Source organism: Crassostrea angulata, chromosome 7, assembly GCF_025612915.1.
Source record: "Crassostrea angulata isolate pt1a10 chromosome 7, ASM2561291v2, whole genome shotgun sequence".
Taxonomy (NCBI): Eukaryota; Metazoa; Mollusca; class Bivalvia; order Ostreida; family Ostreidae; genus Magallana; species Magallana angulata.
In genome coordinates this window covers 21,629,775-21,651,354 of record NC_069117.1, presented here as the reverse complement: position 1 = coordinate 21,651,354, position 21,580 = coordinate 21,629,775, and the positions used below count along the sequence as shown (strand labels likewise).

The 21,580-nt window shown below is 35.5% G+C and overlaps 2 protein-coding genes and 1 long non-coding RNA gene across 3 annotated transcripts in view; 2 read left to right on the top strand and 1 right to left on the bottom strand.

Annotated features, from left to right (window-relative positions):
* LOC128191233 (hemicentin-2-like) overlaps window positions 1-4,089 on the top strand; it is a 30,331-nt gene extending 26,242 nt beyond the window's left edge. Inside the window, exons 4-5 of the mRNA XM_052863325.1 lie at window positions 3,609-3,884; window positions 4,085-4,089. Coding sequence (XP_052719285.1) covers window positions 3,609-3,884; window positions 4,085-4,089 — 281 coding nt within the window. The remainder of the gene's footprint in view (window positions 1-3,608; window positions 3,885-4,084) is intronic.
* An 11,566-nt stretch (window positions 4,090-15,655) lies between these two features.
* LOC128191170 (uncharacterized) lies at window positions 15,656-17,865 on the bottom strand. Its single transcript, XR_008244422.1, has 3 exons — window positions 17,413-17,865; window positions 16,331-16,483; window positions 15,656-15,891 (listed from the first exon to the last, which is right to left on the bottom strand). It is a non-coding gene; the product is annotated as an uncharacterized LOC128191170 (long non-coding RNA).
* Window positions 17,866-17,885: 20 nt separating this feature from the next.
* LOC128191165 (uncharacterized) lies at window positions 17,886-19,122 on the top strand. The gene has a single exon (XM_052863251.1). It carries the CDS (start codon window positions 17,895-17,897, stop codon window positions 19,086-19,088), a length of 1,194 nt encoding a protein of 397 aa, XP_052719211.1. The 5' UTR covers window positions 17,886-17,894; the 3' UTR covers window positions 19,089-19,122.
* Window positions 19,123-21,580: the final 2,458 nt, after the last annotated feature.

Sequence of the window (21,580 nt, the reverse complement as noted above, 5' to 3'; positions counted from 1 at the left end):
CCAAAAATTTCAGTTCTCTATCTTTACTCGTTTTTGAGAAACATCGCCGACAAAATTGACTTTTAAAAATCGTAAAACGACGATAACTTCCGACCGGAAGTGAATTTTCAAAATCTGTTGCAGCGGTACAAAATTCAGATAACGAGGCTTAAGTCCTAAAAATTTGAGAGAAATCGATCGTGCCATCTCTGAGAAATCGCCTGCACAAAATTTGTAAGACAAAAAAAGAATAAAAATAATATTTAGAGCAAAGCTCGTTGCAAAGCAACGAGTGGGTCTTGCAATAATGTCGGAGGTAAAGCTGGAATTTCCTGTAAGAAGCAGAGCTCTTAAACCAACAACAAGAGTAACTAAAATAAAAAGATGAAAAAAAAATCGAATTATTCCTGAAACGACTTAACAAAATCCGAATGATTTTAAGTACGACTTAACAAAAACTTTTCTGATTTCTAGAACGACTTAAAAAAAAATCCGAATGTGTTTAAAGGACAGGTGACACAATCACAAAAACATTGACCAATAAGTTGAATTGTGAGTGGGATACTATTTCTGCAAAATTTTCCTTACTACTCCCATCTGTTTCACAGCTATTGCTGAATTACTGAGCTGATAAGACGCGTGACCTCAATATGCATATCTGAAGCCTCTGAGATCGGAAACCTCCGGTGCGACGTAATAGCCGACACACTGCCCATTCGCTGTATCTTTCAACCATAGGGATTTCTAAATTGCTCTTATCTAAAATCTGAAGTCATTAACTTTTGCTCATTGCTATTAAAAGTTTGAGAACTCAGTACATAAATAGAGTTATTCGAAGCTTAGAAACCCCATTTCTGTTTCCTCAGCAATTATGAATAGGAGTAAAAATTGTGACCTGTTCTGTTAACTTTTCATTGATCTATATACTTCATGCTGGAAAAAATATGTCAGATGGGATTTTTAAAAGATAAAAATCATCAAATTTTTAAAAGATAAAAATCATCAAATTTTTAAAAGATAAAAATCATCAAATTTTTAAAAGATAAAAATCATCAAAAACATGGATTCATTGTTTCTAAAGAAAGGATTTTGTTTTGTCAACACTTAGTAAGTGATAATGTATAGAGACTTTTTGTAACCAGGAATTTCACTGGATCTTAAACCCTAAATAAACCCTAATTAAGTTAATTGGACTTAATAATGGATTTTTTGATTTAAGAAGTATTACCAGAAATCCTGGTACCTGTAAGCAAATAATAATATGTTTGTAAATTTCTTTAGTTACACAAAATCAGGGGTCTACCTTAATCTCAATACTAATAACCGAAACATCTTTTAATTTCATTTTTTAGTATGGTATTTGATCATGTTTGTTTATTGAAATTTAATTAAAAGAACTACCAATTTTCATAATCACTAAAGACTGAACAGTAGTTTTTTAACATGTATTCAGGTTTTAAAAACGTATTAATCTCAGACTCCTTGAATTTTATCCAAATGTAATTTGATCTTTCTTTTAATAGTTTATGAAGATCATTTTTGGTACCGTAGTACTTCTGAGTTGTGTATAATTTATTCTCTATTGATCAAACCTAAAAAAAAAAAAAGAAGCCCAAAAACGAGCTGTTATGCACACTGATGACTTCTTATATACTTACATTAGATTCAGAGGATATTATTACAGCAACACCAAATTGGGCAATTGTTACAAATAGTACACAAAAAAGGATTTATATGTATAACTCATCGTGCTCCCATTTGAGGTTTTTTTTTAAGAAAAAAAATATTTAGATTAATATGAACTTATTCAAATCAATGTTTTGGATCTGCAAGATTGGATTAATATGCATATTCAAACAATATATTTCAAACTTTACTGAATACTGACAATCTGAACTAGTGGTTGCCTGTCTGGCTGACAGGATGATAATCTGCTATAAATGATTATCAATCACAGAATCTTCAGATTCTTTCTAATTTAATTACTTTTTTTCAATTTCTGTTACCACTATCTTATGTACACAAAATTTCTCAAAAACTCCATTAACCAATAATACAACATGGAATCTTGTACATTCTATAATCTTACTACTTTATTTTCAGGAGAGGGTTCATACACTAAACTTTTCAATAAAATATGCTTTTAATAAATTCACTTTAATCTGATAGTGCTTTATTTCAAAATCATCATTTGCAACACAAATACACTATCCTGTACGTGTAAATAAATCCTCGTCCATTGCTCTGTTTACTATGTAGCCATAGCTGACTATGTCATCTTTGACGAATAACGCACATGGGTTTCTTATCTCATTAAAGATCGGCAAAACTCGGAGATCAGCTGCAGCTAGGATTTTCTGCACACTTAATTGAGCTGTGTGTTCTTATCTGATGCTAGTCAAATAGAAAACTAGTTATAAACTGATTTATATTTATCAAAGAAAATGTTTTTATAAGAAAATGATTTTGTGTCACCTGTCCTTTAAGTACGACTTAACAATTATTTTTTAGTACGAGTTAATTTTACTTTGAACATTACGCTATTTTTTAAACCAACGACGCGGAATCAAAATTTCCGGAAAAAGCAATTTTTAAACCCCAATAACTCTGTTATGCGTCATCCGATTTAAAACGGTTTTCAGTGTTTGGTAAGCTCTACAAAATACATATACGTTTTTTATTTGATCAAAAAACTCAAATTTTCGAAAAATTTGATTTACTTCCGGTTTCGACCGGAAGTGACGAATTTTTATTTCCAGCCTTGTTACAGAGGCAAAACGATCAATATATAAGCACGAAAAATTTCAACTTTCTATCTTGAAGCGTTTTTGAAAAAAGCCGCGGACAAAATGACTCTTTGAAAATTTTTAAAATGACGTAACGTAAAAACGGAAGTGACGTTGCTATAGAAACTTTATTATCTTCGAGGCATTATGATTGCACATAACCTCTGAAAGTTTCATAAAAATCGGTTCAAAACATTTTGAGTTATGAAGCCGAAAAGAAGTCAGAAAAAAAAGAAAAAGTATAATAATAACTAGAGCAAAGCTCGTTGCAAAGCAACGAGTGGGTCTTCCGTTGATGTCGGAAGTAAAGCTTGAAGTTCCTGTCCGAAGGATTAGTGTGTTTGCCGGGGGGAAGGGGGATCGCATATTTGTGATCATTCATGAATGCGCTACAGTGACCTTTTGACCAAGTCAAAGTGGAAATTCATGAATGTAGAAATAACAACAATTTGCTCAGATAATGTCAAAAAGGAAAATATTTGTTAATATGAATATAAACATTTATACGAAAGGCACCCCTTGTGAAAAAATGATAGTCAATGGAGAAATCTACCTTGGATTGTTCCCCTTTCATCAATTTTAATCTACTTATTTTACATTAAAAAAAAAATCATTCAAATGTGAAGAAAACAATAACGTTGGCCATACTTTAGTGAATTCGACTTGTCATATGATGTAAAATTTGAGATTCAAACCTCTGAATCAATACCAAAATTGTTATTCAATCTGATAAAATGAATAATCTCGGCCGCAGCTAGTCTACTTGTATGATGTCATGTTAGTCCCCATATCGAGATTGAGATATTGAGATATTAAGTTAAGTATCGTATTTTCAACTTGAAGATGGACCAAGAGCTGCAACTATCTTGAGAAATCATCAGACAATTTCTGGTGATGTAACTGAGACGGAGGACACTTCAAGGAAAATTCCCCTAAATTGCTCGTCAGACTGTAACCCTTTGTGTAAAATAGCTTGGTATAAAGATGGAGAACAAGAAGATAGTTACAATCCAGTCATCGATATAAGGCGGGACCGAAGGATGTCTGGGGTATATCAATGTGAAGCCAGCGGAGTGGAAGGGAAAGTAAAGTCTTCTCAAGTACAAGTCATCATCCAGTGTAAGATATTTGTAATTTTATATAATTAAGACTTCTTCGGGATGGAGTTAAGCAACTTAAATCTTGCAACTATCGAAAAAATTCGTCACCCCCCCCCCCCCCCCCCCCCAACTGGCCTATACAGCATTCCATTGAATAATGTTATTCAGTTCCGGTCAGATATTAGTAACTGTATTAAAGCAAACGTTTTGATGTTGCAGCATAGCATTTGTATAGACATAACAATCATAATTGCTAGCGCCGGTGTAATGAAGAATAATTACCCCCGTAGAATAATGACCGGGGGTCATTTTTCGACGTCATTATTCTACGCAAAAAATGACCCCCGGTCATTATTCTACGTAGAAAAATGACCCCTGTGCCTGAAGAATAAGTGTCATTTTCATAAAAATGAGCACACTCCACATGAAGAAAAGTGACCCCTGTAGAATAATGACCCCCTTGTCGATTAAAGTTTTTCAGTATATTTTTTTATTATTTGTGAAATAGTCTTTACACTATTGTAATTTTTACTGCTGCAGTATACAGAAAGTAACATAAATCATAATTCATATTAAAAAAAACTTAAAGTGGAAGAAGGGTTATATCTTAGAAAATAAAAATTCTTCCGTTATAACAAGATATTAGAGAGGTTTAGCAGACCAACGTGTACGTGTACTTGTATGTGTAGGTTACAAGTTAGAACTACGCGTACCAGCTCAATTACTTTTCTTGTTTAGCAGATTTAACGTGTACTTGTACGTGTAAATGTTTTAATGTAATTATGGATATCCTCTCCTACAAAGAGTAAGAATTCTGCATGTGTTAATTTTATTAAACATCATTTATTATATATGCACATTTTTATTTATCGCAAATTAATAAGATAACGGAGCCATTGCATGTTTTGGAGGAAGAGATGCGTGAAATAAAACTCCAATAACATATTAAACGCTAATGAAAATTTATGTTGGTAGATATCGGCTGACGCGAAATAATTCCCGAATTTCTCTTTGAATTCGGGGTGTTTCCGCCCGGGACAGGAGCTGAATTTTTGTATGAGATGAAAAACGATGTGTGAGATGTCTGACTATTCAGGTTTGGTAACAGTGCGAGGTCATTTGAAATATTGATGCGTGTTTTTGTCTGGAGGGGGGTGAAAAGACCCGAGCTTGATTTTCGTCGTAAATAAATCGAAAGTAGAATTTTGAGGTGTGGATCTTGGATTCGGTTAACGACAATTAGGGGAAGAAGTCCTAAAACAATGACTGATGCATTTTACACCTGTATTTCAGTGTTGAGATTTTTTTTCGTGTCGTTCACTATTGTGTTTGACTGTTTTATTTCAACAGGATTGATAAAAAAAAATCTTTATAAAAGTAGAAATAACGAAGTCAGTAACACGTAAGTTTATTCGGTAAAAATTTGATGACAGTAATTTCCACGGTTTTAACATTCATAAGTAGTTCACATGCTATCTTAGATACAGACTAAACGGAAAACAAGAAATATACATGCAACAGAAATATTACGCGGCTGCTTACATCCCTTGTACTGTGTAAATTTTAAGTCCTCGTACAGGCTATACTCGCCGCTTGATCTCAGGAATTTCTTCTTAATTGTTCAATCCGCTGCATATTTGGCAGACAATAAGAATGGGGTCCAAGGTACATTTACACAAAATTTCATTAGGATTGAGTGAAGGGCACGGGAGTTAGAATTTTTTTCTACAGTACATGTCAAGCAAGCCAATCGAAACTCAAATGCCCAAAAATTCATAACTCTATTAAAAATGAACGAATTGGTCTGGTCATTAGTACAGTAATTTAGAATGGTACTAGGCTGAAAATAAAGGTTCAAGATGATAGATCCAGTGAAATCAGGCCAGAAAAACTAAATCACTTTGTGAAATGGAAGGGGGGGGGGTCGGTGCGTGTACTGCGTAAATTGTATTTTGGCGTATAGGCAATAAGCGCCGTTTGATCTCAGGATTTTACTTAATTGATCAATCCGCTGCAAATTTGACAGACAATAAGAATGGGGTCCGAGGTACATTTACACGAATTTTCATTAGAATTGAGTGAAGGACTCGGGAGTTAGCATTTTTTTCTACAGCACATGTCAAACACGACAATTGAAACTCAAATGCCAAAAAATGCATAACTGTTAATAATGAACGAATCAGTCTGGTAATTAGCACAGAAATCTAGAATGGTACTAATTTGAAATTGAAGGTCCAAGATCAAAGATCAAGTAAAATCAGGCCAGAAAAACTTAATGATTTGATGATTGGAAGGGGGGGGGGGTCGGTCGGTGACTTCTATATTTAAAGAAGAATATTAAATTCTAAATATGACATATTACACAATTTCTAAATAAAATACATAGGTTAGAACAATGTATAAACGTTGTTTTAAAGAGTTAACTATTGACATTTTTCAATTTGTTAACTTTATTTCAGTATAAATACATAGCTATGGATCTCAATACGCAAATACGGGGAAAAGCGCTATTATTGTAACTTCTTTTACAAACTCAAAACGGAAAAGAACAGAATCCATCATTTTAAAGATAAAAAAATCGGATCTAAACACAAAAGGAGGGGGTAAAAAAGTCGGTACTCAGGGCTCGAACCCGGGTCGCCTTGGCCATGTCCACGACTCTATCGACTGAGTTACTCGGACTCTCGCTTCAGAACTTTGACGCTTAATTTCTCGAGAATGCCTTGATCGATTTTAAAACAAATTACATATTCTGAATCAGGAAAAGGGTCACTATCAGCTAATTGGAAAATATATATAAAAAAAAAAAGTTGAAAATTTTAATTTTTTAAATTTGCTTCCGGTGCCGACCGGAAGTGACGGTCGACATTCTCTTGACCGAGGTACACCAGCAAATTGCTAGATCTATCATCTCCGAAAATTTCAGTTCTCTATCTTTACTCGTTTTTGAGAAACATCGCCGACAAAATTGACTTTTAAAAATCGTAAAACGACGATAACTTCCGACCGGAAGTGAATTTTCAAAATCTGTTGCAGCGGTACAAAATTCAGATAACGAGGCTTAAGTCCTAAAAATTTGAGAGAAATCGATCGTGCCATCTCTGAGAAATCGCCTGCACAAAATTTGTAAGACAAAAAAAGAATAAAAATAATATTTAGAGCAAAGCTCGTTGCAAAGCAACGAGTGGGTCTTGCGATAATGTCGGAAGTGAAGCTGGAAGTTCCTGTAAGAAGCAGAGCTCTTAAACCAACAACAAGAGTAACTAAAATAAAAAGATGAAAAAAAAATCGAATTATTCCTGAAACGACTTAACAAAATCCGAATGATTTTAAGTACGACTTAACAAAAACTTTTCTGATTTCTAGAACGACTTAAAAAAAAATCCGAATGTGTTTAAGTACGACTTAACAATTATTTTTTAGTACGAGTTAATTTTACTTTGAACATTACGCTATTTTTTAAACCAACGACGCGGAATCAAAATTTCCGGAAAAAGCAATTTTTAAACCCCAATAACTCTGTTATGCGTCATCCGATTTAAAACGGTTTTCAGTGTTTGGTAAGCTCTACAAAATACATATACGTTTTTTATTTGATCAAAAAACTCAAATTTTCGAAAAATTTGATTTACTTCCGGTTTCGACCGGAAGTGACGAATTTTTATTTCCAGCCTTGTTACAGAGGCAAAACGATCAATATATAAGCACGAAAAATTTCAACTTTCTATCTTAGAGCGTTTTTTAAAAAAGCCGCGGACAAAATGACTCTTTGAAAATTTTAAAAATGACGTAACGTAAAAACGGAAGTGACGTTGCTACAGAAACTTTATTATCTTCGAGGCATTATGATTGCACATAACCTCTGAAAGTTTCATAAAAATCGGTTCAAAACGTTTTGAGTTATGAAGCCGAAATAAAGTCAGAAAAAAAGGAAAAAGTATAATAATAACTAGAGCAAAGCTCGTTGCAAAGCAACGAGAGGGTCTTCCGTTGATGTCGGAAGTAAAGCTTGAAGTTCCTGTAAGCAGAGCTCTTAAATCAATAACAAGAGTAAATTGAATAAAAAGATGAAAAAAATTGAATTATTCCTGATACGACTTAACAAAACCCGAATGATTTTAAGTACGACTCAACAAAAACCTTTTCGATTTCAAGAACCACTTAACAAAAAAGTCCGAATGTGTTCAAGTACGACTTAACAATTATTTTTGGTACGAGTTAATTTAACTTATAACTTTATGCTATTATTTTAACCAAGAACGTGGAATCAAAATTTCCGAAAAAATCAATTTTTAAACCCCGATATCTCTGTAATGCATCGTCCGATTTTAAAACGGCTTTCAGTGTTAGATTCAGGTTATTAAGTTCTACAAAACACATATTCATTTTTGATTTGATCAGAAAATTCATTTTTTCGAAAAATTTGTTTCACTTCCGGTTTCGACCGGAAGTGACAAAATACATTTTTTGGTCAAATGCCATAAGTAAATCCGCAGATTTACAATCACAGAAAATTTCAAGTCTTTATAAACAACCGTTTACGAGAAAAGTCATGGACAAATTCACTTTTTGAAAATTTTGAAAATGACGTAACTAGAAAACGGAAGTGATTTAATGACGGAAACTTTAAAAGCTTCAAGGGACAAGAATTTAACATAATCTCTAAAAATTTCTTGCAAATCGGTCGAATAGTTTTTGAGATATAAAGCAAAAAAGAAGTCAGAAGGAAAAACAAGAAGAATAATAATAATAAAAAAAAACAATAGAATAACAAGAGGGTCTTCCGTTGAAATCGGAAGACCCTAAAGAAAAGAAACCGAAGAATAACCAGAGGGTCTTCCGTTGAAAACGGAAGACCTTAAAAAGAAACCGAAGAATAACAAGAGGGTCTTCCGTTGAAAACGGAAGACCCTAATAAGAAAAGTGAAAAAGAAACACTAGAATAATAGAAGGGTCTTCCGCTGAAGACGGAAGACCCTAATAAGAAAAGTGAAAAAGAAACAATAGAATAATAGAAGGGTCTTCCGCTGAAGACGGAAGACCTTTATAATAAGAAGAAAAGTGAAAATAAACATTACAATAATAGAAGGGTCTTCCGCTGAAGACGGAAGACCCTAACTAGAGCAAAGCTCGTTGCAAAGCAACGAGTGGGTCTTCCGTTAATGTCGAAAGTAAAGATAAAAATTTCTCCAAGAAGCAGGGTTCTTAAACCAATAAACATAAGTAAATAAAACAAAAAGAAAAAAATCGAATTATTTTTGGTACAAGTTCACAAAATCCGAATGATTCTAAGTGCGAATAAACATAAAACATTATCAATTTCAAGAACGACTTAGAAAATACAAATCCGAATGTGTAAAGGTATGATTTAACAATTATCGATATTTTTAGGTACGAGTTAATTTAACTTTGAACATAACACTATTTTCTTTACCAAGAATGTGGAATCAAAATTTCCGAAAAAGTCAATTTTTAAACACCTATATCTCTGTCATGCATCGGCCGACTTTAAAACAGATTTCAGTTTAAATTAAACTTAATAAACTCTTATTTTTGCTTTTATGATTAATTACAAATTATCGCTCTAAAAAAGGTTACTATAAAAAGACTTTGTAGCCCTCCTGGGTCCTAAGTTAAGGGGTAAGCCCCTTTTTCTTGATATCAAATGGAAGTTCTCGGAAATATTAACATATTTTGTTCAACAAGTGTTCACGAATTGTTAACCGTTATAGAGATATTGGAACAAATGTGTTTTAGGGGTCGACCCTTGGACTCCTTACTGGGACAACCAACGAAAAAGTTTTTGGTATCACATTGTTGAAAACATTATTTTTAGCAACTTTTGTTCTACAACGCTTTTCAAAATATTTCTCCTTTTCAAGATAATAATTATCAAAGTTTTGTACTTCTGGCCCCTTCAAACCCCTAATTATGTAACATATGACTTTAGTATAGTCCTGTATAGATGAACAGCTGTACAATGAACATTTTTGCTTCTATAATCAATAACAAATTATTTTTCAGTAAAGAGTTATTATATAAAGACTTTAGAGCGCTCTCGGTCCCTAATTTGAGACGCCAGTCCCTTTTTCTTAATATTAAATAAAATATCTTATAAATATGAACATATTTTGTTTAATAAGTGTTCAGAAATTGTTGACAGATTTGGAGATATCCGAACAACAGTGTTTTAGGGGCCGACCCTTAAACTCCTTACTGGGACCATAAACCATAATTTTTAAGGTACCATGTTCTAAAGAACATTATTTTAAGCAACATTTGTTAAACATTGCTTTTCAAAATATTTCTCCTTTTCAAGATATTAATGATCAAAGTTTTGGTCTTCTGGCCCCTTAAAACCCCTTATTACGTAGCACATGTTTGAAATAAGGTACTGTGTAGATAAATAGCTGTACAATAAACATATTTGCTTCTCTAATTAATAACAAATTATTGCTGAGTAAAGAGTTAAAATTAAAAGATTTTAGAGCCCTTCTGGCCCCTAATTAAAGGGGCCAGCCCCTTTTTATTAAAACAACACAAAAGCTCGTGTAAATCTTAACAACTTTTGCATTACATGTTTTAACAAATTATCTACAGATTAAAAGATATTTTGCAAAACGTGTTGAAATTTTTCCAAAACTTTTGGTGCTAATTGTCGACCTCGGGCGAGCTTCGGCGCCGTGCGCATTTTCCACAATGTCAAATACAGAGGATTATCTACAGACATCCATCTACATATTTCTTTAAGTTTCACGTTTCTATACCCTTTAGTTTCGGAGGAGTTACGTGGACAAAATGGTCCTTAAAAATTCACAAAATCTTCAAAATCTCAAACCGGAAGTGACGTCATCGGATAAAAATTTTATAATCGCAAGCACTTTCTATGTTCTATCAGTCCTGGCAATTTGGTGTCAATCGACCAAATAGTTTTTGAATTATAGCTCTCAAAAAATGTCAGAGGAAAAATATAAAATAACTAGACACGATCTCGTTGCGAGCAACGAGGAGGTCTTCCGTCCGATTTTTAGAAGAAAATATGACGTCATCGACTTTGATTTTCGACAACAAAACATGATATGGAAAAAGGAGTGAAGTACTAATGCTTCATTGCATCGCTTTTTATAAGTTCTATTACATTACTTTTTTAAATGCTTGCATTTTCTCCAATTAAGATTTAAAAGATTAATTTTGTTTACATCTGGTCCCTAAAAACCCTAATTGGGTAACGCAAGAGAAAATCATTATATTGTAAGGATATAGAAACGTATTATACCTAATCTAGCCTTAATAACCTTTCACAAAATGGCTCTCATTTAAGGGCTATAGATAAAAAATTTTAGAGCCCTTTGATCCCTTATTTTAAGGGGCCAGTCCCTTTTTCTTGGAATCAAATGAAAGGACATTTAATTCTGAAAACATTTTGTCAACAAGTGTTTAAAAATTCGTTACCGTTCTGGAGATATATGAGAAACAAGGTTTAAGGGGCCGATCCATTATCTCCTTATAGGGGCCGTTTGGCGAAATTTTGAAGATTGCATATGGTTAAGAACATCTTTTTGAACAACTTTTCTTCTGTATTGCATTACAAAATATTTTTCCTTTCTGAGATATGGGTGATCGAAATTTTTGACTTTTGTCCCCTAAAAACCTTTAATTACATAATACATGACAAAATCGTTACATTGCTTGAATACATAACTGTGAGATAAACATATTTGCTTCTATAACATTACACAAAATATCTCTCAGTAAAGGGCTACAGATTAAAGACTTTAGAGCCCTTTGGTTCCCTAATTTTAGGGGCCAGCCCCTTTTTCTTGATATCAAATGAAAGGTCATTTAATTCTAAACAAATTTTGTTCAACAAGTGCTTAGAAATTTGTTACTATTCTGGAGATATATGAGAAACAAGTGTTACGGATTTTTCAGTCAATATACAGCTTCATGATTTTCCCTTCTATCTGTTCCTAAGTAACATGTAAAGCTTAATTTCTTCGTTAATACATCCTAGTTGTTAGGTTATTTATATCAAGATAATGCATTGTATTTATATTAGCTCGTATTGAATATTTGTTACTTATGTATATCATGAACCCGAATTTCCTCAATGAGAGAAACTCATCCGTGATATAAACGGAGTATTTACAGCAACAAGACTTACCTACAAATGTTCAAGGCATAATTCTTTTACTTATCCAAGCAATTAACCATAAGTATAGTCCCATATTTACTCGTAAACACTACTTTGGTTGCAAAGATAATCACAGTGTGATTCTCCTCAAACATGGCGCCAATCCGTACGGTACCGTATGTTTTGCGCGTGAGGTGATTCGCACCTACCGACCAAAGTGTATATATACGAGCCCCTGAGCAGACGACAGCAGTGCAGTGCAGTACAACATTTACGTAACTCACTCCCGTTCAAATGGAGCCTTTAGCGCCCAGCAGAATGGTAAATATGTACTCAAGACGTTTTGTGCCTTACATTTAGGTTGGGTAAGTCTGATGCTAAATTTCGTACCCAGTATATTTGGGTCCCCCACAGATTCCCCATACTGTTTCATCGGGTAAATTACCCATTACCCATCGTATCTATTACCCATTACCCATCGAGTGATTTTGTTGTTTATTTACACCTATCTTGTATTTTGACTGTTTAATGCAATTATAAATAAATTTATAGAAAACTATTATTTATTGGGTAAATTTCAGAAATAAGAGACCCACACAATTTATGTAACGTAATTGTTTAAGTAACTATTAAAGCTACGAGACCCAAAAACGTTACAACTGGTGTCAGAAGTGGGATTTCCATTGTCTTATCTCTGTTTACCCATAAACTAATTAATAAGTAAACAACATTTTTTTTTTTAATTGGGTATATTTTTATTGACCAAATATTTTTATTTGTACCCATTTACAATATGGACTCTGAAGAAAGTTTTGAAGTCACTTTTAAGTCCCGTCCATCTACGCCCCATCATTTGGAGGCAGACAGGGCGGCTACACCCGCTCTCGATCCTTATTCCTCATCCCAGGCATCAGACATTGCCCAACCTGTTAATCAAAATCAATTTGATGTTATTATGTCTCTTATGCAAAATGTAAATGAAAAATTATTGGGCATGACAAATGAGTACCAAAAATTGAGAGAGCATGTTAATAACTTGGAAAAAGAAGTCAAAAGTCCTATTTATGATAGGGGAGACAATCATCACTTTCCAAATTCTATACCTAGACCCATTTACCCATCCCAAGCACCTGGGCAGAATCAAGTTCGTACAGACCCATTGCATGAGTTAGAGCACAATTATGGTTTCAACCCACAAAATACCCATTTCCCATTATATGAGATGGACAGAAATGAAAATCGAGTTCCCAATCATTTCACTCAAAGGCCCAATCATGTCACCCTAAAACCTCAAACGTTTGACGGGTCAGAGGATTTTGATGAATACCTTACCCAGTTTGAAATTTTGTGTGACTTACATGGGTGGGACTATAGAACTAAATCTCTGTACCTTGCCAGCAGTCTAACGGGTGGTGCCCGGGCTCTACTAAGTGAACTTAATGGAGACCAACGGCGGGATTTCAATTCCTTGGTTAAAATATTAAACAGACGTTATGGCTCCGTCGAGAGATCTGAAATGTACCGTGCCCAGCTAAAAACCAAAACAAGAGGTTCCAATGAGACCTTACCCGAACTGGCCCAATCCATTAAAAAATTAACCCGCAAAGCATACCCAACAGCTGACCAAACTAGTATAAGCATTCTGGCACTGGATCAATTCATTGATGCCTTACCTGACCCAGAAATGCGACTAAGGTTAAGGGAAGCTAAACCCAGAGATATAAATGAAGCAGAGATATTGGCCATCCGTTTGGAAACTTACAGACTGGCCGATGCCCAAAGAGTTAGATCTTCTAACGAAATTAATGGCAATGAAATGGACCCTATCTCTTCTTTAAAACAAGATAATCAAAACTTGCGGAAAGATTTACAGTCCCTTACCCAAGAAATCAGAGCTCTCACAAGAAATGGCCAAAAACCAACTCAAAATTTTGCACAAAATTCCCATGCATCTTACTCAAACCAGGGTTCTTACCAAAAACCATATAGGCCCAACTACCCAAATCAAAAACCCCCAAATTATGGACCTAAACCTCAGGGTTCACCAAACCAAAGAAATCATAGCAATGGGAGCAATTACCCCAACAACCCCAGACCTTTCGAACCTCGAAGACAGGGAAACTACCCAATGTCGAATTCAGGGGTCGGAAGTCGGCAGTTTCAAGGGGCAGGCCCCAACAACAGCCATTAAATATGGCTCAACCACTCCCACTAAAACCTAAACTCAAAAATAAAAACAAAGTAAAATCTGAAAAAGAGATTCTTTGTCCTACACCTACCCCCAAAGAAATTTTAGTGGGAGATATTAAAGGGGGAAATGATGGAATATATGTTATTGGAAAAATTGGGAGTAAAAGAATACCTATGCTAGTTGACACGGGCGCTAGCGTGACCATAGTCAGTACCCAATTCTATAAAAATTTAAAACTGGAAAAGCCCCAACTTACCCAAGTCTCAATAAAACTTACATCTGCAAGTGGTGATATAATCCCAGTTTCTGGAGAATGCCCCATTCAAATATCCCTTGAAAATTTTCAAGTTACCCATAAAGTTCTTGTGGCTGATATACAAACCCCATGTATATTGGGATTAGATTTTATGACTCAGAATTCATGTGACCTTTTTGTGAAGAAGATGAAACTAAAGGTACAGGGTCTAGACATTCCCTGCTTTAGTAAATCTTGTGTAGAAGTTGTGTCGTGTAGCAAGATTAGTCTTGCTGAGGATATTGAAATTCCTCCCCATTGTGAATTTATTGCCCCTGCAAAGGTGGACAATCCCTTATTTAAGGATGAGGTTGGAGTAATAGAACCCATCCAGAGTTTTGTTGAGAAGTATGAATTATTGATTCCCCAAACCCTTATAACTGTAGACAGTGAGGTCGCAGTTCGGTACATGAATTTGAAAGATGAAAGTGTCAAGCTTTACAAAAATACCCAAATTGCCACAGTCAACTGTGTTGACAAAGTGTTAGAAAGGGAAGTCTCTGATGATTCCCACACCCTTAATACTCTGAACCCGGAGTTTAAACCCCAATTCCCCGACCACTTGCAGTGTATTGTTGAGAAACTCTCCAACGAAGTGACCCTTGAACAAAAGCAAAAATTGCAAAATCTTATTATTGAATATCAAAATAGCTTTTCCACTACATCAACTGACATGGGTCTTACCAATCTTGTTGAACACAAAATTAATACTGGGAATGCCCCTCCCATTAAACAACACCCAAGAAGATTACCCTTAGCTAAAATGGGTGAAGTCGAAAAAGAAATAGAGGATATGTTAGATAAGGGAGTAATAGAAACCTCCAATAGCCCCTGGAGTTCCCCGATTGTCCTTGTTAAGAAAAAGGACGGGTCCATAAGATTTTGTATTGATTATAGAAAGTTAAATGATGTGACAATTAAAGATAGTTACCCAATTCCCAGAATTGATTCTACTCTAGACGCCCTAGCAGGAGCAAAATGGTTTTCAACCATAGACCTAAAAAGCGGTTATTGGCAAGTTCAGATGGCCCCAGATGACAAACCCAAAACAGCGTTTTCCATACCTGGTGGTGGTCATTGGCAATTCTTAAACATGCCCCTTGGTCTTTGCAATGCAGGTGCTACTTTCGAAAGGCTTATGGAGAAAGTCCTCTCCAACTTGTCCTGGAAAATATGTATGGTCTATTTAGATGATATAATCATTCTTTCCCAGACATTTGATGAACACATCATAAATCTGAAACAAGTTTTCGATAGACTAAAAGGGGCAAACCTAAAAATGAACCCCAAAAAGTGTTACCTACTTCAGAAACAAGTTTCATTCTTAGGACATATTGTTGATGAAAATGGAGTCGCAACAGACCCATCCAAAATTGAATCAGTTCAAAATTGGCCAACCCCATCCTCTGTTAAAAATATCAGAAGTTTTCTCGGTTTATGTTCTTATTATCGCAAATTTATTTACAAGTTTGCTGATATTGCAAAACCCCTACATAAACTCACAGAATCTAAACAAGAGTTTCGTTGGGATGAGAACTGCCAAGAAGCTTTTGATAAACTCAAACGAGCCCTTACCAGTGCCCCAATCCTCTCCTACCCAAACAATGAAGGATTATTCATCCTCGATACTGACGCTTCAAATAACGGCTTAGGCGCAGTACTTTCCCAAGAACAAAATGGAATGGAAAAAGTCATCTGCTATTACAGTAAAACTTTCAGTGCTACAGAAAGACGGTATTGTGTAACACGCAGAGAATTATTGGCTATTGTAAAATCCATTAGAAATTTTCACCATTATTTATATGGTAGACCCTTCAAAGTTAGGACAGACCATGGTTCACTTACCTGGCTCCTAAACTTTAAAAACCCAGAAGGCCAAATTGCTCGTTGGTTCGAATTATTGTCACAATACGAATTTAAAGTGGAGCATAGAGCCGGCAGATCTCACAGCAATGCTGATGCCCTCTCTATGAGACCCTGTCCCCTTGACTGCAAACACTGTAATAAAGCAGAAGAGAAATATGAGCCCTCTTGCTCTGCTATAACTACAAGAGCTCAAAGTACCGCCCAAAATAATTTGCCCGATATTGATCCCCATGCCCAAAATCTTGACATCAAAGAATCCCAAAACCAAGACCCAATCATTAAAACCGTCATAGAATGGGTAAAGTCCAAGGACAGACCTAAATGGGAAGAAATATCCCATCTTAGTGAAGCCCATAAATACTACTGGGTCAGATACGATTCCCTCAAATTTTTAAATGGGGTCTTATTTCATATTTGGGAAGGTGTCCAGCCGAAATACCAAATTGTCCTTCCCCAATCCCTTAAGCATCTCATATTTCAACAATTGCACAACAGTGTCACTGGCGGTCATTTAGGTGTTCGAAAAACCCTATCAAAAATCAAAGACAGATACTTCTGGTATCACATGTCTCAAGACGCTAAAACCTTTTGTAGTAAATGCGATCTATGCCAATCAAGAAAATCCCCCCATAAATTACCCAAAGCACCCTTACAAAAATATATTGTGGGAGAACCTATGGAAAGGTTGGCCATAGATATTATGGGTCCACTCCCCCTTACTAAAAAGAAAAATTCATATCTTCTTGTAGTGGGTGACTACTTTACAAAATGGGTTGATGCTTTCCCTATCAAAAACCAAAAGGCCCACACTATTGCCAAAATACTTATTGAAAGAGTTATATCTATATTTGGTGTACCTATGGAATTACATTCTGACCAAGGTAGATCCTTCGAGTCTGAGTTATTCCAAGACATCTGCAATATACTTGGCATTGTAAAAACCCGCACTACCCCTTATAGGCCACAGTCAGACGGCATGATCGAACGTGCTAACCGCACGATAGAGAACATGCTTTCAGCCTTTGTCAACGACACCCAACAAGATTGGGATGAATACATACCCCTTTTAATGATGGCATATAGATCGTCCGTCCACGAATCTACAAAGGTTAGCCCAAATGAAATGGTCTTTGGTAGACCAACCCATCTACCCATTGATCTGGTGCTTGGTGTCCCAGACCCTGAAACACAAAAGCAAAAGTATGGATCTGAATTTGCAAATGAATTAGCAAGCAAATTACAAATTATTCATAACCACGCCCGTAATCAACTTCAATCATCTACCAAACACATGATCAGAGAATATAGCAAAAAAATTCATCAACACTTGTATCAAGTGGGTGATGCAGTTTGGTTTTACTCTCCAAAATATGAGAAACATGGAAAAAAGTTATGTAGACCATGGACTGGTCCCTACCTTATTGTTAAAAGAGTAAATGATGTTATATACAAAATCAGAAAAACTCTAAAACATAAGCCAAAAATTGTCCACCATAACTTACTTAAACCATATAAGGGAGAAAACCTACCTTGCTTTCCCTAAATGATGATTGGATCCCCGTCTATTATTTTTATCTTTTTCCATTATATTTCCCTTTTACGTCTTGCTAATAAAATTTATTTTGTCGAATTTCAGATCCAGAAATACGATTGCACCATTTGTGATAAAGAGTTCTCACTCCCCAGCCATTGTGAGAGGCATATAACGACCGTCCACTCCGGATTCGGTCATAAGTGCACCTCCTGTGGCAACACATTTTCTAGAACGGATCAAAAGCATGGTTGTCCAGTGTCTTCATTCCAACTAATCAAAAAGGCAACTGGTACGTTCACTGGCGACGAGGCGATTGAATTCCAGACCTTCCAGAGGAACAGGTCGAAGTTCTGCAATCCAGTTCAACGACCAGTCTGTTCTCAATTAGGCAACACCAACCTCGCTAGATCCAAGAGGACAGCCCAATGCTTGGAGCCTCTTCCAAAGAAGAAGCGATGCTATGGACTCCCCCCATCTGCTGGACCCTCACGTACCATCATTCCTCTGATGAGTTTGAAGATCCCAGTTCCGAAGTCTTCTGGCGACTCTCTGACACCAAAGGATCCAGTTTCTGCCTCCAGTACCGTTAGTCCCGACACTTCCACTTCTGCAGCTCTATCTGTGAAGCCAGCTTCTTCAAAAGCCTTGGAGATCCCCCTGCCTGACCTTAATAAAGACTTGGCTTTATCAGAATCGGACAAGAATTCCATTTATTCCAAGACAACTCTTGTCTCCAAACGCTCCAATCCTGATCAGTTGTCCATTCATACAGACGGTGTTATTGATCCAGAACCCGAACAGGAGCATGCTGTTCCGGACCTCCCTTCTTCCACTCCGTACATACCTACCAATAAGCTGTCCCTAAAGGTCAAAGATATCATTGCAAAGCAGGACGAGGTGGTAACCCTGAACATTGGAGGGACCATGTTCACCACCACCAGAGCCACACTGCGGGAAGATCCTTCCTCGTTGCTTGCAAATTTATCATCAAAACTGCCATCAACACCTTTCTTCATCGACCGGAATCCAAAACATTTCCCTTTCATATTAGACTTCCTGAGGAACAGCTGCTGTGTATCATCCATCTCTATTCCAACTTCTGTTACTGCTCTGAAGGAACTTTCTCAAGAATGTGCGTTTTATGAGATTGACGTTCTCTGTAGATTAATTGAGTCCATGCTCAAGTTGTTTTCACATCAGTGATGTTGTGCTGGATTTGTGATGCATCTGATGTGTACCTGTGATGAAACATTTTATTGATATATATGTCATATTATTCATTTTCTTAAATTGTTATCATAATTGGTTAAGTTATATGTTTATTCACATTATTGTTATTGTTTAAAATGTTATTATTAATGTATTGTATTTATGATGTCTTATTGTTATCCCATAAATTGTTGTAATTGAACTCAGTGAGTATGTTGTCTTTATAAATGGAGATTTATTCCCATATAAGGAAAGCCAACTTTCAACATAAGAGTTCTTACCTGTACAACATTCGGGACGAATGTTCAGAAGAAGGGGGGCTGTGTTACGGATTTTTCAGTCAATATACAGCTTCATGATTTTCCCTTCTATCTGTTCCTAAGTAACATGTAAAGCTTAATTTCTTCGTTAATACATCCTAGTTGTTAGGTTATTTATATCAAGATAATGCATTGTATTTATATTAGCTCGTATTGAATATTTGTTACTTATGTATATCATGAACCCGAATTTCCTCAATGAGAGAAACTCATCCGTGATATAAACGGAGTATTTACAGCAACAAGACTTACCTACAAATGTTCAAGGCATAATTCTTTTACTTATCCAAGCAATTAACCATAAGTATAGTCCCATATTTACTCGTAAACACTACTTTGGTTGCAAAGATAATCACAGTGTGATTCTCCTCAAACATGGCGCCAATCCGTACGGTACCGTATGTTTTGCGCGTGAGGTGATTCGCACCTACCGACCAAAGTGTATATATACGAGCCCCTGAGCAGACGACAGCAGTGCAGTGCAGTACAACATTTACGTAACTCACTCCCGTTCAAATGGAGCCTTTAGCGCCCAGCAGAATGGTAAATATGTACTCAAGACGTTTTGTGCCTTACATTTAGGTTGGGTAAGTCTGATGCTAAATTTCGTACCCAGTATATTTGGGTCCCCCACAGATTCCCCATACTTTTTCATCGGGTAAATTACCCATTACCCATCGTATCTATTACCCATTACCCATCGAGTGATTTTGTTGTTTATTTACACCTATCTTGTATTTTGACTGTTTAATGCAATTATAAATAAATTTATAGAAAACTATTATTTATTGGGTAAATTTCAGAAATAAGAGACCCACACAATTTATGTAACGTAATTGTTTAAGTAACTATTAAAGCTACGAGACCCAAAAACGTTACACAAGGTTTTAGGGGCCGATCCCTTATCTCCATATAGGGGCCGTTTAACAACATTTTGAAGGTTGCATATTGTTAAGAACATTAATTTGAAAAACTTTTCTTCTGTGTTTTATAACAAAATATTTTTCCTTTCTGAGATATGGGTGATCGAAATTTTTGACTTTTGGCCCCTAAAAACCCTTAATTACGTAATTCATGACAAAATCGTTACATTTCTTGGATACATAACTGTGAGATAAACATATTTGCTTCTATAACATTTCACAAAATATCTCTCAGTAAAGGACTACAGTTTAAAGACTTTAGAGCCCTTTGGTTCCCTAATTTTAGGGGCCAGTCCCTTTTTCTTGATATCAAATGAAAGGTCTTGTAAATATAAACTTTTTTTGCATAACATGTGTTAACAAAATATTTTTCAGAAAAGAGATAAACTAAGAAAACCATGAAAAATTACGACCTTTTTTTAGTCTCAATTTTCGGGACCAGGCGAGCTTTAGCGCCTTTTGGGCATGACAAATATGAATGCCAAATTGCACATCTACAACCTCTTGTCTACAATCCCTGAAAGTTTGAACTCAATATCTTTTACCGTTTCGGAGGAGATCCCTGGACAAGCCGACCCTCTGAAAATCGCTAAAATGTCATTTTCTCAAGAACGGAAATGACGTCATCAAAATAAAAAAATGTTTATTAAGTTCGGATTAATATCTATTAGATCTGAAAGTTTCACGAAAATCGGCTCAGCCATTTCCGAGAAATCGCCTGCACAAATTTTGTAAGAAAAAAAAAATAATAATAGGGAAAAAGAAACCGAACGAAAACAATAAGGTCTTCCGTTGGAAAACGGAAGACCTTAATAATAAAAAGAAACCGTAGAATAACAAGAGGGTCTTCCGTTGGAAACGGAAGACCCTAATAATAATAACTAGACACGATCTCGTTGCGAGCAACGAGGAGGTCTTCCGTCTGATTTTAGAATTTGAGATATAAGTTCGATCTTGATTTTGCTGTGATCAACTAAACATATTTAAGAATAGAAAACAGGGTGTACATTCTAAGAGCAAGATAGTATTTTGTTTCAGGTGTAAGAGCTTTGTTCAACAAGTGTTCACAAATTCGTCACCATTCTTGAGATATCTAAGAAAAAAAGTTTTAGGGGCCGCTCCATTTTCTCCTTATTGGGGCCACTGTGCCAAAGTTTGAAAGTTGCAAGATTAAGGTTGTAAGATAAATATATTTTCTTCCATAATACATTACAATTACACAGTGGCCCCAAATTTAAAATTA

Bases quoted from the DNA above. Each gene is read 5' to 3' on its own strand.
- LOC128191165 (XM_052863251.1), top strand. From the start codon at position 17,895: ATGATGATTGGATCCCCGTCTATTATTTTTATCTTTTTCCATTATATT.